The sequence below is a fragment of the Heteronotia binoei genome, chromosome 5 (assembly GCF_032191835.1).
Source record: "Heteronotia binoei isolate CCM8104 ecotype False Entrance Well chromosome 5, APGP_CSIRO_Hbin_v1, whole genome shotgun sequence".
NCBI classification, from domain to species: Eukaryota; Metazoa; Chordata; class Lepidosauria; order Squamata; family Gekkonidae; genus Heteronotia; species Heteronotia binoei.
The window spans coordinates 132,406,409-132,421,624 of record NC_083227.1 but is presented as its reverse complement, the minus strand read 5'-3'; the positions used below and the strand labels follow the sequence as shown (position 1 = coordinate 132,421,624).

Genomic DNA, 15,216 nt, shown 5'->3' with positions numbered 1-15,216 from the left:
GCCCTGGCCGAATGGCCACCATGAGCCTTCAAATCTCCACAAGCTTAGAAGCTTGCAGAAAACTGCTTGTGTTTTGGAAGGTGTGTGTCTTTAAATCTCAACAGAACAAAGCTTCAGGGGGGCAAGGTGAGTGTGTGAGAGAGGAAGCCAACATGTGGCTCTTTCCAGTGAGTGTGTCAGAGAGGACACAGTCCCTCTGTTTGTTTGGCATTTGTTTCAGAAGTCATTTTTATGGATAGTAAAGAGCTAGCAAGAACCTGATTATTTGTATGTATAGTAAAAAGTTAACTAGAACCTAGACTGGTTGGTTCAGTAGTTTCATTTTCCTGTGTTAGTCTGAAGAAGTTGGTTGAAATACAGCAGACTGTGCTGCATCCAGTAACTCCTGTGAGTAAATTGCCCCAGTGAGATTTGTTAATCCCACTCTTGATATTGCTATATCAAGTTACTTTACCACAGTAAAAGAATATTCTCAAACCCTGATTCCCAGAAAATGATAGTACCATGGTGAGAATTATAATGTGATTATACACCAATCTATTTCAGATTTTATTTATAGTTGATAACATGGATTTATAGGCTACAATGTTAAAATTATATAAACTGGAATAATTTATAAATGTTAATGGTGCTGTTCTAGAGAGTATTACTGTGCTTTGAAAGTATTTCTTATGCATTAGAAGATTTTAAACATAGGCCCTGGTACTTCATTTTGGAGGGGAGGGGAAGCTATTTATATAGTACTAATTTGTGAAGAAGATGCTTAATGAAGACAAAATTGGCACTGTGCTCTATTTCTGTGCCCTCTTTATAGGTTATATGACTAAGTGTTCATCTACTCATTGATCTTTAAACTATGCTCCCTAGGTAGTCCATTTCCTTACCATGTAGATTAGCTGATTTTAAGGTGAAAATTAAACTATCTATCAAGTCCAATTTCCTGTTTTTTAGGATTAGTTAAATGTGAATCAGGAATGTTCTGATCTACATACTAATGGCCCTTGTGAAAAGACAGCCTCTCTCAGGGCAACTTTCATGGTTCTCCCTGCCTTCATTTTATCCTCACAAATAAAAGTTGTTGAGGTAGGTTACACTGAGAGTGACTGGTCCAAGGTCACTCAATAAGCTTCATTGCTGAGTGAGCATTTGAATTCAGATCTCCTAGCTATAATCCGGTACCATAATCACTACAACATAATCTTCCAATTAGCCTCAGAGTATTGAAATATAATTTTGAGGAAAGGAGGTGTAGGATGGTTTCGATTCAGAAGAGAATGAGTAAAAATGGCTTGAAAGATAATTATTATTTACATATTTACTTAAATTCGTTTATACCTTGCTTATCTCCCCAGTGTGGACCCAAAGCAGCTTACATTATTCTCCCCTCCTCCACTGTATCCTTACAACCACCCTGGGAGATGTTTAAGCTGAGAATATGTGAATGGTCCAAGGTCACCCAGTGAGCTTCCATGGCATGAGTGAGGATTTGAACCTGGGTCTTATAAATATTAGTCCAACACTATTAACCACTATTCCACACTGGCTGTAGAAAATCAGTGGTTGCATCTTTTAAGAAGTACAGGATCCACTTTAGGGTGCATTCTTTTAAAGAATGTTATGTACAGTGCCCCAGCTCTTCAGATCCCCTTCTCTTGGGTAGAGCTGTCACCATCTGGGGAATAGCTCTTTTGGTCCCAAATTACTTTCTTGCATTTAAGTGAAAGCTGACTGCTCCTTTAAGCCTTAAATAGGATATATGTGCATATTGGACACTTGCAGGCTTGCAGCTATTAATCATTACAGCACAACATACTAATCAGATAAGCAGTTTCATCCATATTATGTCACATGCAGGCCTCAGATTCAGTGGGAGCTCACAGGAGCACAGCTCCCGAACCTTTCTGAGAGTTCCTCCTCCTCCTGGGAGTTCCACCTCCTTGTCCACTGAATAGTATGTGCAGCTGCATAACAATCCCTGGATGAGCTCCACCACCTATTTTTCTACAAAACGACCCCTGATCATATGTAATTGTATGTCTGTCTGGGCTGAGGTGTCCCGGCCTCCCCCGATGCCACGGCAAGCACCTGGGCTCCTCCACACACACACACCCCGGAAGTGCTGGACCCGACAGTGCACTTGCCGCCGGCTCCCCCAGTAGCACAGCAAACGCAGGCCCTTACTATCATTGCTAACGGTGGGCTCGCTGGGGCCCCAACATGCCAGCCAGAGTCGGTGGGTTATGCATCCAACCCCACTGTGAAGCCAAAGCCCCCCAGGCCTGGCCAGGCCCTGCCGCAGTCCCTCCCTGAGCCCTGGGGAAGGCCGAAGAAGCTGCCAGCGCCAGCGTCGGCCGAGGGAGAGGCAGCTGCAAAGGGGAAGTGGGGGAGAGAAAGGGGGAAGTGGGTGCAGCCCCAGGGTGAAGAACCAGGCAGGGAGGAAGCGGTGGAGAGGGTTGCATCCAGAGTGAGGGAAGCTGAACCCTACTCCACAGGAGGTGTAAGAGAGGTGCGGTTAACCACTCTACCCTCCATTTTCTGAGGCCACAAGTGGACCCTTCCTCCCCCAGAGCCATGGAGCCAGCAGCGCCTGCTGGTGAGGACACAGCCGGGCCTCACAATGTCATATATAATATATATTATATAATATACAATTGTACAGAATCTGCGCAGTGGCATCCTGAGACGAAAGCTAGTTCACCCAAGAATTGTATTGAATATACTCACGTTGTAAATGCTGGATTATATTTTGCACCAAGGTAGTAAGAGTACAGATTGAACATTCCAATCATGAAGGCAAGAAACACCATGATGAAAATGACCATGAATTTGAAGATGTCTTTCACAGTCCTTCCCAAAGAGATCTGGAGCGGACCAAAACTTTCATTTGCTGGGAGAATGTATGCAATACGGGAGAAGCTGAGTACCACAGCTATTGCATATAGTCCTTCTGATATGATCTGGGGATCTGAGGGAAGCCACTTGCTCCTGGCTAAAATGAAACACAATATGTGATATGTATTATTGAATGTGACAAGAAAACTGATATCCAAGGGGAAAAAATATTGCATTGGGGGAAAAGACTGAGAAAATGTTTGCTGTCACTAAGGGATTTCCTGGATGCTACTATGCAGTGTCACCTGCTCATGGTTTTCTGCTTGATACCCCATGTAAGGATACCAGGAACCATGTAAGTAGAACAACAGCAAAAGCTCACAAAACACAAGGTACACACAATCAAAATGGGTTACTGGCTGCAGTAGATATGGGAATAGCAAACTTTCTTTACGATTTGTTGAATCTAGATTGTTGTGGCTACAGACGGGCAATGAAAGATAGTAGTATCTGTCTTGAAGCCTCATAAAAATACTGTTTGAAGACAGGGAACTCTTATATCTGTACCTCCAAATAAAGACATGAGACACTGTGCAATTAACTAGTTTATTAATGGCTGGCCAGTGAGAGCTGATGCTAACAAGCAGCCTGCTGTGGCTACTAGAGTTTGGGGCAAAACCCCCCTGGCTCCAAGCGTAGCCAGCATTACTGCCAGCTTTGTTTATCCTTACCTGCATGCAGGAGTCATTTTGTAGAAAAATAGGTGGAGGAGCTCATTAGCATAACTCATTAGAATAAGCCCCCCCCCAGACAAAAGCAACCTGATGCAAGAAAGGAAATCCCTGGGTAAGCGAGGCCTGCTTGAGCTGGCTAGAGATCCAGCCAGCCCAAGCAGTAGGCTTGCCAATCCCCAGGTCCCAGTGGGGGTTCTTCCACTTTCCCAGGCTCCTTTCCACCCCCAGTCAGCTGGCCAGCAGGGGGAAGCCCCACCCCCAAAGCCACCATGTGACTTTCCACCTCCGGAGGCTTCAGTCTCCCATTGAAAGGCTTCCTCTTGGGATGGTGTGTCTGTGTTACTTTGAAGAAGTTGGCAGCAACTGGTGAGTAGAGATGTCAATCTTTTGCTTCAGAGTCACCAGAAACGAGGGGGGGAAGGGAAATGTCTGCTGGGCACTTCGTTATTCCCTATGTGGAGATCGATTCTCATAGGGTATAATGGGGAATTGATCTGGTGGTATCAGGGGCTCTGGGGGGGCTGTTTTTTGAGGCAGAGGCACCAAATTTTCAGTATAGAATCTAGTGCCTCTCCCCAAAATACCCTCCAAGTTTCAAAACGATTGGACCAGGGGGTTTAATTCTATGAGCCCCAAAAGAAGTTGCCCCTATCCTTCATTATTTCCTATGAAAGGAAGGCATTTAAAAAGTTGTGCTGTCCCTTTAAATGTGATGGCCAGAACTCTCTTGGAGTTCAATTATGGTTGTCACACCCTTGCTCCTGGCTCTGCCCCAATGTCTCCTGGCTCCACCCCCAAAGTCCCCAGATATTTCTTGAATTGGACTTAGCAACCCTACCAAGCAGGCCTCACTCACCTGGGGGTCTTCTGGGCCACCCCTCCATTCAAAAGGCCAGCAAGCCACCTGCCACCCAAAATCACATAAAAAGGGGAGAAATGGTGGTGCGGACTTCTCCAGGGGTTAATGAGCGCTGCAAAGCACCTGGTGGCTGGCTGGCTGCCTGCTCTCCAAATCCAGGGATTGTTATGTAGCTGCACCTACTATTCAAAGGTGCAGAGTGGTAAAGCTGTAGTACTGCAGTCAAACTCTCTATTCACAACCTGAGTTTGATCCCAGTGGAAGCTAGGTTCAGGTAGCTGGCTTGAGGTTGACTCAACCTTCTTTCCTTCCGAGGTCGATAAAATAAGTATGCAGCTTGTTGTGGGGAAAGTGCAGATGACTGGGGAAGGCAATGGCAAACCATCCCGTAAAAAAAAGTCTGCCACAAAAACGTCGTGATGCGATGTCACCCCAGAGATGGAAACAACTGGTGCTTGCACAGGGGACTACCTTTACTTTTAGCAAGCAAGAAAGAAGAAACTAAGGGAAAATCCTATATATGATGGAGGGAAGAGGATAAAATTGCCATAGGCCCAAAATCATCCGAAGAGCTTCCGTAGCAGAGTGAGGATTCAGATTTCAGTCTCCTAGATCCCAACCAGTGGTACTGACCATGGCATCACAACAATCCTGAATTTCATCAGTCTGCTTCAAGAGATCTGAATGGTCAACATCAGTTGAGCAGAGAGAGACTTCAGAATTGAATACTGAAGAAAATTCAGTCTGAGCCTAGCCCTGACAGAAAAGCTGGGTACCGACTGAGTCTGACTTCAGCCCTGGCTGAGAAGAGTCTAGTACTGATGAGTCTGAGGCTAACCCTTACAGAGAAAGATTTAGTGCTGACAGGGTTTCTGCTTAGCCCTGACTGAAAGCAGTTTAACATAGACAGAATACTGGGAAGGTTGGCAGGAGCAATGGGTAGTTAGGTGAAGATTCCCATTTGAGCCAGAAAAGGCAATAGATCTAGTGAGAGAAAAATTTCCCTAGAGGCCATGGCTGAGTGGTTACAGCAGAGCTGGCTGAAGCAAAATCCAGCAAAGATGGAGGTCCTGTACCTAAGTCATGGCATGATTGATGGGTATCAGGCTCCCACACCTGGATGGCACAATACTTGTGCTGGCCCAAAAGGTGAAGAGCCTGGGTGTGATCCTGTGATCCTCCTTTATATGGAGGCTCAAATCACCACAGTTGCTAGGTCTGCCTTTTACCATCTTTGGCAGATCAAACAATTACTACCCTAACTTTCCTCCCAGGACTTAGCTACAGTGACCCATGCAATGGTCACTTCCAGGCTTGATTATTATAACTCACTGTACATGGTCTTGCCTTGGGACTGATCTGGAAATGCCAGCTGACTGCATCATGTGTATGGGCTTGCATTCAGCTGGTACTATGCCAATTGTACTGACTACCAAAAGGCAGCCATTTAGCCTTGACCAAGGCCAGGACATTTTCCACCTTGGCCCCAGCCTGGTGGAACACGCTCCCACTTGAGATCAGGGCTCTGCCAGACCTTCCACCATTTCACAGGACCTGTAAAGTGGAGCTTATTCTCCAGGCCTTCAGTTGAGGTGGAGTTCATCTAATCAAGTTGGCCTCCCTTATTGCACCCTTTCTACTGCAGCTCTTTCCTTCATCTGTCCCAGTCTTAATAATAATAATAATAAATTTAATAAATTTTATTTATATCCCGCCCTCCCCGCCTAGGCGGCTCAGGGCGGCTAACAACAATTCAACATTAACATAAATAGGTAAAACATTGAATTTAACAATTAAAGTTAAACATATAAAAACCAGTTAGTTAAGTTAAAATACATAGTTTAAGTTACATAATATATATCTGGCAGCAATAAAACTGTTCTGGCGCTGGTTCTGCCAGTTTAGATAATATTATAGATGGCGGTTCTTTGTTCCTAGCAGCTCAGCAGTCGATATCGTTATAAGCTTGTCTAAAAAGAGCGGTCTTGCAGGCCCTGCGGAACTGGTCGAGACTCCACAGGGCCCGCACTTCCTCCGGGAGCTGGTTCCACAGTGCAGGAGCCGCAACTGAAAAGGCCCGTGCTCTGATGTTTTGGAGTTTGACCTCTCTCGGCCCAGGGATGGTCATTTTATTTTTACCCACTGACCTCAGTGCCCTCTGGGGTTCATATGGGGAGAGACGGTCCCTTAGGTAGGCTGGTCCTCGGCCATATAGGGCTTTAAAGGTAATAACCAACACTTTGTACTGGACTCGATAGGTAATTGGCAGCCAGTGCAGTCCGCGCAGCCCCGGCCGTATGTGCTCCCATTTCGAGAGCCCCAATAGTAACCTGGCCGACGCGTTCTGCACCAGCTGCAACTTCCGGGTCCGGCACAGAGGTAGCCCCAAGTAGAGGGCATTACAGTAGTCCAATCTTGAGGTGACCGTTGCATGGATCACTGTTGCGAGGTCACGACGTTCCAGGAAGGGGGCCAACTGCCTTGCCCACTTCAGATGGAAGAATGCTGACTTGGCAGTGGCTGCTATCTGGGCCTCCATTGATAATGAAGGCTCCAGTAAAACACCCAAACTCTTTACCTGGCACGCTGGTTTCAATGGTGCGCCATCGAAAGTTGGGAGAGCTATTTCCCCTCCCCGGGCACCGCGGCCCACACAAAGGACCTCTGTCTTCGCTGGATTCAACTTCAGCCCACTCAATTTGAGCCACGTCGCTACAGCCTGCAAAGCCCGATCTAGGTTCCCTGGGGCGGAGCCAGGCCGGCCATCCATTAGTAGATAGAGCTGGGTGTCATCTGCGTATTGATGGCAACCCAGCCCAAACCTCCAGACAATCTGGGCAAGGGGGCGCATATAAATGTTAAACAGCATTGGGGAGAGAACTGCTCCCTGAGGCACCCCACAATCAAGTGAGTGCCTCTGGGATCGCTCACCCCCAATAGCCACCCTTTGTCCCCGATCGGAGAGGAAGGAGGAAAGCCATTGCAAGGCCAACCCCCCAACCCCTATGTCGGCGAGGCGGCGCTTTAGCAACTGATGGTCGACTGTGTCAAATGCCGCCGACAGGTCTAATAGCATCAGTACCGCAGCGCCGCCCCGATCCAGATGCCGCTGAAGGTCATCCATCAAGGCGACCAGCACCGTCTCCGTCCCATGGCCCGGTCGGAAGCCAGACTGGCATGGGTCAAGAACGGAAGCGTCATCTAGGAATCTCTGTAGCTGCAACGCCACTGCCCTCTCAATGATTTTACCTAAAAATGGTAAATTAGACACCGGACGGTAATTCGCCAATTCAGCCGGGTCTGCTGTACATTTTTTTAGGAGAGGGCGAACCACCGCCTCTTTCAAAGGCGTTGGGAAATGCCCCTCTACGAGGGATCTATTTATGATGTCCCATAAAGGACATCTGAGCTCCCTCTGGCAAGATTTAATCAGCCAAGAGGGGCAAGGATCCAAATCACATGTTGTTGGGCGAGCAGCGGAGAGGATCCCATCAACTTCCTCCAGGTTGAGCGGATCGAAGTGATCCAGGGCCAAACCCGAAGACAGGCACGGAGCCTCAATTTCACTCACTGTTTCCAAGGTGGTAGGCAGGTCTTGACGGAGCAATGAGATTTTATCTGCAAAATATTTCGCAAATGCCTCACAGCCAATCTCCAATTCTCTGATATTTGGCTTGCCTTGTGGCAGTGTTGTAAGGTCCCCAATTATTCTAAACAATTGTGCTGGGCGCGAATTTGCAGATGCAATCTTGGTTGCAAAGTAGTTTTTCTTTGCAGCCTTGACTGCCATCTCATAAGACTTCATAAACGTTCTGTAGGATGTTCTCGTTCTCATTGCTTCGTCCCGAGTATGTCTCCATTGCCTCTCTAGTCGTCTGAGCCCTTGTTTGAGCTGGCGCAATTCCAAGGTGTACCATGGGGCCAGCCTCACACGAGGGCGCAGAGGTGCTATTTCGTCGATGGCCCTGGTTAGCCGGTCTTGCCAGGTCTCCACAAGGCCATCGAGGGAATTGCTAGTGGGCCAAGGATCCCTCAGGGCTGTTTGGAACTGTTCCGGGTCCATCAGGCTCCGGGGGCAAGCCAAAATAGGCTAAGAAGCTCTTTCATGACCCAGCAGCTCTGATTTGGGTTCATCATATCTTTATTGATGGCTCTGTTTTAAATTTATGTTTTAATTGTTTTAACTTACTGAACTATTTTGTTAATATGCTGTATATTGTCTGATATGATCTTCCATGAGCCTGCTTGCAAGGGGGGGGTGTGGAATATAAATAAAAATCTTTTATATAATAAAACACCCTTTCATCTTGGCAAAACAGAGCATACTGATTGGTTGGGGCTGTGCTGCATCAATCTTTGGCCTGTTAAACCATCAATCAGCTGCTCTTCTGTTGCACTGGCTGACTCTGCTCTCTCCCTAGGACAGATGAGGGCTCTGCCGGCCTCAGGACAGATGAGGATTGGCTCTCTAAGGAAACTGCTAGACAGTGGCTGCTGCTAGGCAACTAACCTTGCTTCTCTCAATAGAAAGTAACCAAGTTTGGTTCTCTCAGTAAAAGGTGGGGGGAGGGCTCATTCAAGTCTTATTTTGGCCTTTGAGGGAGCTCATTGGTTGACTCCACTCCTCTCTCTCCCACCTGAGTGGCTGTTGCTAGCCAGCCAAGTTGATTCTGTCAGAAAAAGGCAACCAACCTTGGTTCTGACAAAGGAAATGGCAAGAGACTGGGGGGGGATATGAACATATGAAGCTGCCTTATACTGAAAGACTCTTGGTCCATCAAAGTCAGTATTGTCTATTCACTAGCAGCAACTCGCCAGGGTCTCAAGCTAAGGTTTTTCATGCCTATCTGCCTGGACCCTTTTTTTAGTGGAGATGCCAGGGACTGAACCTGGGACCTTCTGCTTACCAAGCAGATGCTCTACCACTTAACCACTGTCACTACAATATAGTGTCTTGTAGCAGCAGGCCAGAAACAGAGAGAAAGAGAGAGAGAGGGAAAGCAAGAGACAGAGAGAGATTGAAGTACTGTGCTTAAGACAAACAACATTATCAGAGAGAGTGTGCTGTTCTGAAAGGTATAACTAAAGGCTTCTAAGGGAGAACTCATTGGAGCCAGTCCTGAGTAGGATGCCAGATCCAAGTTGGTGGGAAATTCCTGCAGATTTTGTTGTGGAGTTTGAGGAGGGCATAAGAATTAGTGGAAGCTAAATGGGTGATTTTGGACCAGCCTAACCTACCTTGCAGGGTTGTTCTGCAGATCAAAGGGGGGAAAGGAGAATTATGTAAGCTTCTTTGGTCCCCCCTTCCCCCCTCCACTATGGAGAAATACTGTACTTTTCCTATGTAAAGGCTGCAGGGAGGAGGAGGTGATGGAAAGCTGAAGTCAGAGGGGCAGATAAAGGAAAGATGGGATAGGATTGCCAACTCCAGGTTAGGAAATTCCTGGAGCTTTGAGGGTTGGAGCTTGGAGAGGGTGGTACCTCAGACAGGTACAATTCCATACACTCCACCCTCCAAATCAGCCATTTCCTCTGGGGAACCACTGTTGCCAATCCCAGGTAAGATCTGGGGATCACTCAGAATTACAACAGCTCTCCAAATGGCAAAGATCAGCTCCCCTTGAGTTGTGGGGGGAGTGAATGCCTTCACTTGGGTGGGTGGGAAGACAGCAAGGGTGGGGGGCACTCATCCAGAGCCTGTTTCTAGAGCTATGGTCTGCTGTCTTTTGAAACTGCTTTTTAATTCTTGAAAAGTCAGAAAAAAACTCAAGAAGAGTACTGGTGTTTTTTGTGAAGGAGTTGAGGTAATGGACAGAGTATCCCTGCCTTCTGGAAACCTATAGAGCCAAATATGCTCAGGAAAGAATACTGGAGTGCCTGGGAAACACTGAAAAAAAAGCCTCCTTTCTCAAAGATTCTATGTCTCTGTGAAAAACTTAAGAAACTCTGAACTGTGTGAAACATATGAACTGCAGTCTGTGCCTGTATTGATTTACCTCAGAAATTTTACCCTTGCTTTCATCAGACCTTTCCCTTCTGCGATGAATAATATTTATTTATTTACTTACTTATTTATATCCTGCCCTCCCTGCCGAAGCAGGCTCATATAATATATATTTAACTATTTAAAACCCCGAGTGCCATTTCAGTGGTTTAAGTTGATGGGAGACATAGTCCCTTCCCGCAGGTTACAGGGCTGAGGCAGCAGCAAAATTTCATACTATGACAGGGTGGGACAGCTATTAATCTTCAGAAAGGAAGAAAATAGATTAAAAAGGGCTGCTCAATCAGAAAGGGAAAGAAAAATGGAGGGGAAAATCTTGCCTCTGAGGGAGGGAAGCAAAGTGGCATCATTATACCCCCATACCTTTTCGTGGTGGTGTTCAGTACCTGTATACTGCTTCAACAAGACTGGGGACTCTGTCAAGCACTAACCAGTACCTCATGCTAGCTTGCAATAATAATGGCAAGAATGCAGTGAAAGGTCATAATTACATATAGCTTGTTATACTGGTAGGCCCCTAGCTACTTGTCAACTTTTATGGAAAGTATTGTTTTAGCATTTTAAAATGTTCTTTGAACAAAGAATACATTTAATGACTGGAATTACTTTTCTGAAAGCTACAGGTTATACTTCAAAGTTACTACACTAGGTGGAGCTCCTTACTCTGAAATATGAAACAAATATTGGAAGATACAATTTTAAAGCCTCATCTAGCCTCAGATCTGGCTAGTTACTGAGTTACCATATATCGAAAGAAGTTTCTCTTGAAATACTTCTAATATTTCTGCCTGCCTCAATATATCATTCATACAAATCAGTATTGCCTTTAGCTTCAGGAAAAGAACATTGAATCACATTGGAATAGATAATTACTTCCCTGCTGATGTATTTTTGTGTGGTTGTGAGGTGTTGGAAATAATTCTAAATAGACCTTGTGGTCTCCCTGTAGTCTGAGCATCTTTCAAACACGCATTGGTAAAGTGTCTGATGCTTGCAACCCTTATTTATTTGCTTTGGTACCAAAATATATATTAACATAGATTTTTCATATACACACAATTACATCAGTACATGATAAAAGAAGTGTGTATATACAGGAACAATTTATCAGTGAGAAACTAAGAATAAGTAAGGAATCACTTGGTTCTGTTCTGAGAATCTGAATAGTCAGAAGTGTACTACAGAAACTGGAATGGATTCTGCATTCACATTCGGCAGCAAATCAGCCCAGCCCAGGGATTTTTGCACTAGATCCATACCTTATATTGGGGAGGGAGGGTATTTTACTCCCAGCTTGGATTTTCGTGACCAGTTTGCAAGAGAAAAGCAATAATGGAGGGAATGCTTCAAAAAAAGCAGATCACATAATCTGTGTTTTGCAGGCAATTGAAAATAGGCCTAAAAAGACCTTGTGGTCTCCCTCTTCTGTTTACTTTCCTGCTACAGCCTGCCTTGTAGTTGCTTGCCAGCAACTGGGGTCATGCATGTCCACTGAGTCAAGAAGGAGAAAGTGAGTGAGGGGACAGATTAAAGAAGAAAAATGGCAATTCCTGCTCTAAAACAGATAACAATTTTGCCCCTCCCATCCCTTGTGTAACCTACTCACTGAGCTGTCATGGGAGTGGGATATTCAAAGTCAATCAACACCTTGGTGTTAGACATTTGCCTGAAGTATCCCCCGCACATCATAGCAAGTGGGAACAGCCTTTTGCCTTGAAGCCATGCAGGAATTCTGGGGAGGAGCAGGATCTCCTAAAATTGGCTGTGAGAACCTCACATAGCCCTAGTTGGGCACAGAAGCTGAAAAAGGATTGATGCCATGGAAGTGGATAGGCCCTGTTAGGATCAGCAAAATTGCTGAAAATTAGGGTCCTGAATTCCAATTAGCATCCAGTTATTTAAAAAGAAGTCTTGCAAATAAGCATCTGGTGTCAGTCCAAGTTGAGCACCAAACACTCAGCATTTTAGGAATATAGTCATATATCCCACTGTGCAGGAAGCAGTTCATGTTAGAATTAGCTGCATGTCTTATCTTTTACCTTTTAGTAATATTGAGGTATCCAGCCTTAGCAATATGTCATACCCTGGTTTCAGCTATAGTACTTTATATTATCACAGTCTCAAAATACTATTTTTTTTTACTTCAGAAAAACAGGGCGGATTCCTTTATCTGTAGCTATTTTTTGCATTTTTTTCCTTGTCTGTTATTATTGTTCAATCATCAAAGAACTGGAGTGAGTTTAATCTGCATATTCGAGCAAAATTTCCATCAAGAGATAATCTCTGCCCCACCATACTCAGTTGTATATTGAACTGGCTGAACTGGATATTACTAAGATGAATGAATTGAGCCTGAAAGAGCAGACCACATTAAGTAATAAGACTATCTTACCATATGTAAAGTAGGCATACTCAGGAGGAAGGGTGACATTATTGAGGTCATCATCTTGAACATGTTCATCTACATAGTGTTGTGCTTCAGTTGCTTTGAGAAAAGCCATGAATCTGGCAGTGAAAGAAGCCACAAAGATGGAGAGCATCCCAAAATCCAACAGATTCCAAAGATGCATGACATATTCACGGGGACCCTCCTCCCAGATTTCTTTGCATTCAGACCATATCATGCCTATGAGAACACAGAAACCATTATTGTATAACTTGTTCAAAAATACCAATTATGCTGTGCATCTCTAAACACCAAGCATTAAACTTGCATTAGTCTTTCTGCTTGCCTTTCTCCCAAAATTAGCATACAATATCATTAGCCCCAGTGAAAATTGTACAGGCTGCAAAGTTGAAGCATATCAGAAAAGTCAATGCACAGCTTAAGGGAGCAAGTTGTGGTGAAACGCCTTCCATCTCAGGATTAGTGCCAATGAAGCTATAAGAGACTCTTTGCTAGTTAGCAGGAAGAAAGTTGGGGGTAAAAATAAGTTAGTGAGAATCCCCTCCTAGGGACTGAGCCATACAGTCCCAAGGAAATGCAGACTACCTTGGCCAAATGATGAGCCCAGAGTCACCCTAAGTTATAGCACATCAGAAGGCCAAGGTGAGAGTGAAACTTCTAGCAGACAGGAAGAGAAGGGGAGTCTGCTAGGAGGTAGGGAAAGGTAGAGATAAAATTTCTAAGCTAGATGAAGACCTCATTGAGGAAGAAAGAAGTCCACCTTAGCTCAAGAGAGCAGCCATGAGCACATGATCTTGAGAAAGTAAGAGATAATCCTGGGATACTAAAACCAAAGTAATGAATGAGCATAAATTATTACAGTTTAAATAATTAGATTGCCTATCACTTATTACCATTTTAGGTAGGGTTGCTAGAAATGGGTTGGGAAACACCTGGAAACTTTGGAGACGGAACTTGAGGAGGGTGAGGTTGGGGAGACGACAGACTTCAATGGAGTATAATGTCATATGGCCAATGTCCAATATGGCCATTTCCTCCAGGTGAACTGATCACTGTTGCCTGGAGATCAGTTATAATTCCAGGAGATCTCCAGCCACCACCTGGAAGCTGCCATCCCTAATTTTAGGAGATAAATTTATGACAGGTGTAGCAGATATGCATTGCTCAGTCTGTATTTATTTACAAAGAGTGTGTTTTTAATTTACTTATTGACTTCTTTTCATAGTAAATACTGTCAATCTAATCTTTGTGAACCATGTTAAGCCCCATTTGGTCCATGTTTACTTGAAGTGGAAAGGGAGAGAGAGACTCAACATCTGTTCAAATACCCAACATGCCAAACTTTTATCTGTAAAGCCATATTTAGAAAGAGTTTTCATTAAACAGTCCTGAACTCTTCCAATGAAATGTATATTCTTATGGCAACAACTAAATTAGCTCTTATTTTCTCTTGCATTGTCGGCCAGTGCCAGACAGGTGGTTTAAGCCACCCTAGGGACGGCAGGCGAGCAGACTAAAAGTGTGCATCTAAATGTGCACATCTTCCTGCTGTCCCACTCCCACCCGCACCCCATCCTCATTTGACCTGGGGTTAGCTCAAAAAGGTACAATGTAAAAAGTGGTACCTAATTGCTGGGGCACCTCCAAGGCACCTTCTAGGGCTGTGCAGTTGGTAAAGATAAAAAGTGGGGGGGAAATGAAAAATGTCCTTTTCATAAAAATGTCCTTTTTATAAAGCCGAGTCAGATTCTCTGATCTGACCTGGTAGCTGAATTAAGCATACCAGAAAAAAAAACCTCAAAATCTGTCTTTCCTCCCTGGGAATCAGGAGAATGGCAGAGGGAAGGAGAGAAGGATACTCCTCTTCCTTGCATACTTTAGGGGAATCCTTCATCTTCTTTTGTCTCTACAATTAGAATCCATTAAGAGGTCTGAAGATTCTGAATGTGTTCCTCAAGGCTTGAACAAAGACCAGTCATCACTCAGCCATCAAGTTAACAACTGTTTTATCAGTGTAGCAAAACAAAGATGAACTTAATCAGGGCAATGGGGGGGAGGGGAGGGATTTGTTGCAGCAAGTTTATTATTTGACTGCAAATAATAAATGCTCTAGAATGGTTAATATTTATAATTTCACACATACTCAGGAATGGATTAGCAAAGGAATGGACTTCTGAAATAAAGCAATAGCTAAAAACAAGGCTAGTATGTAATGTATCATGCCTCTGTGTTTCCTTTATTACACAGTATAGTTAAATTGCTTCTTTTTGTAAGGCCTGTAGCTGGCTGGGCGGGGGAGGGAGGGAGAGATGGGAAGTCTGGCCAGTGCACACCACACCACAAAGGTGCATGCCAGTCACAGGGGATTTTTCACATTTTG

General features: G+C 44.7%; 1 protein-coding gene across 1 annotated transcript in view; it reads right to left on the bottom strand.

Annotated features, from left to right (window-relative positions):
- Positions 1-15,216, bottom strand: part of TRPC7 (transient receptor potential cation channel subfamily C member 7) — a 255,159-nt gene that overhangs the window by 49,113 nt on the left and 190,830 nt on the right. Inside the window, exons 6-7 of the mRNA XM_060240416.1 lie at positions 12,822-13,055; positions 2,725-2,989 (exon numbers count right to left, since the gene is read on the bottom strand). Coding sequence (XP_060096399.1) covers positions 2,725-2,989; positions 12,822-13,055 — 499 coding nt within the window. The remainder of the gene's footprint in view (positions 1-2,724; positions 2,990-12,821; positions 13,056-15,216) is intronic.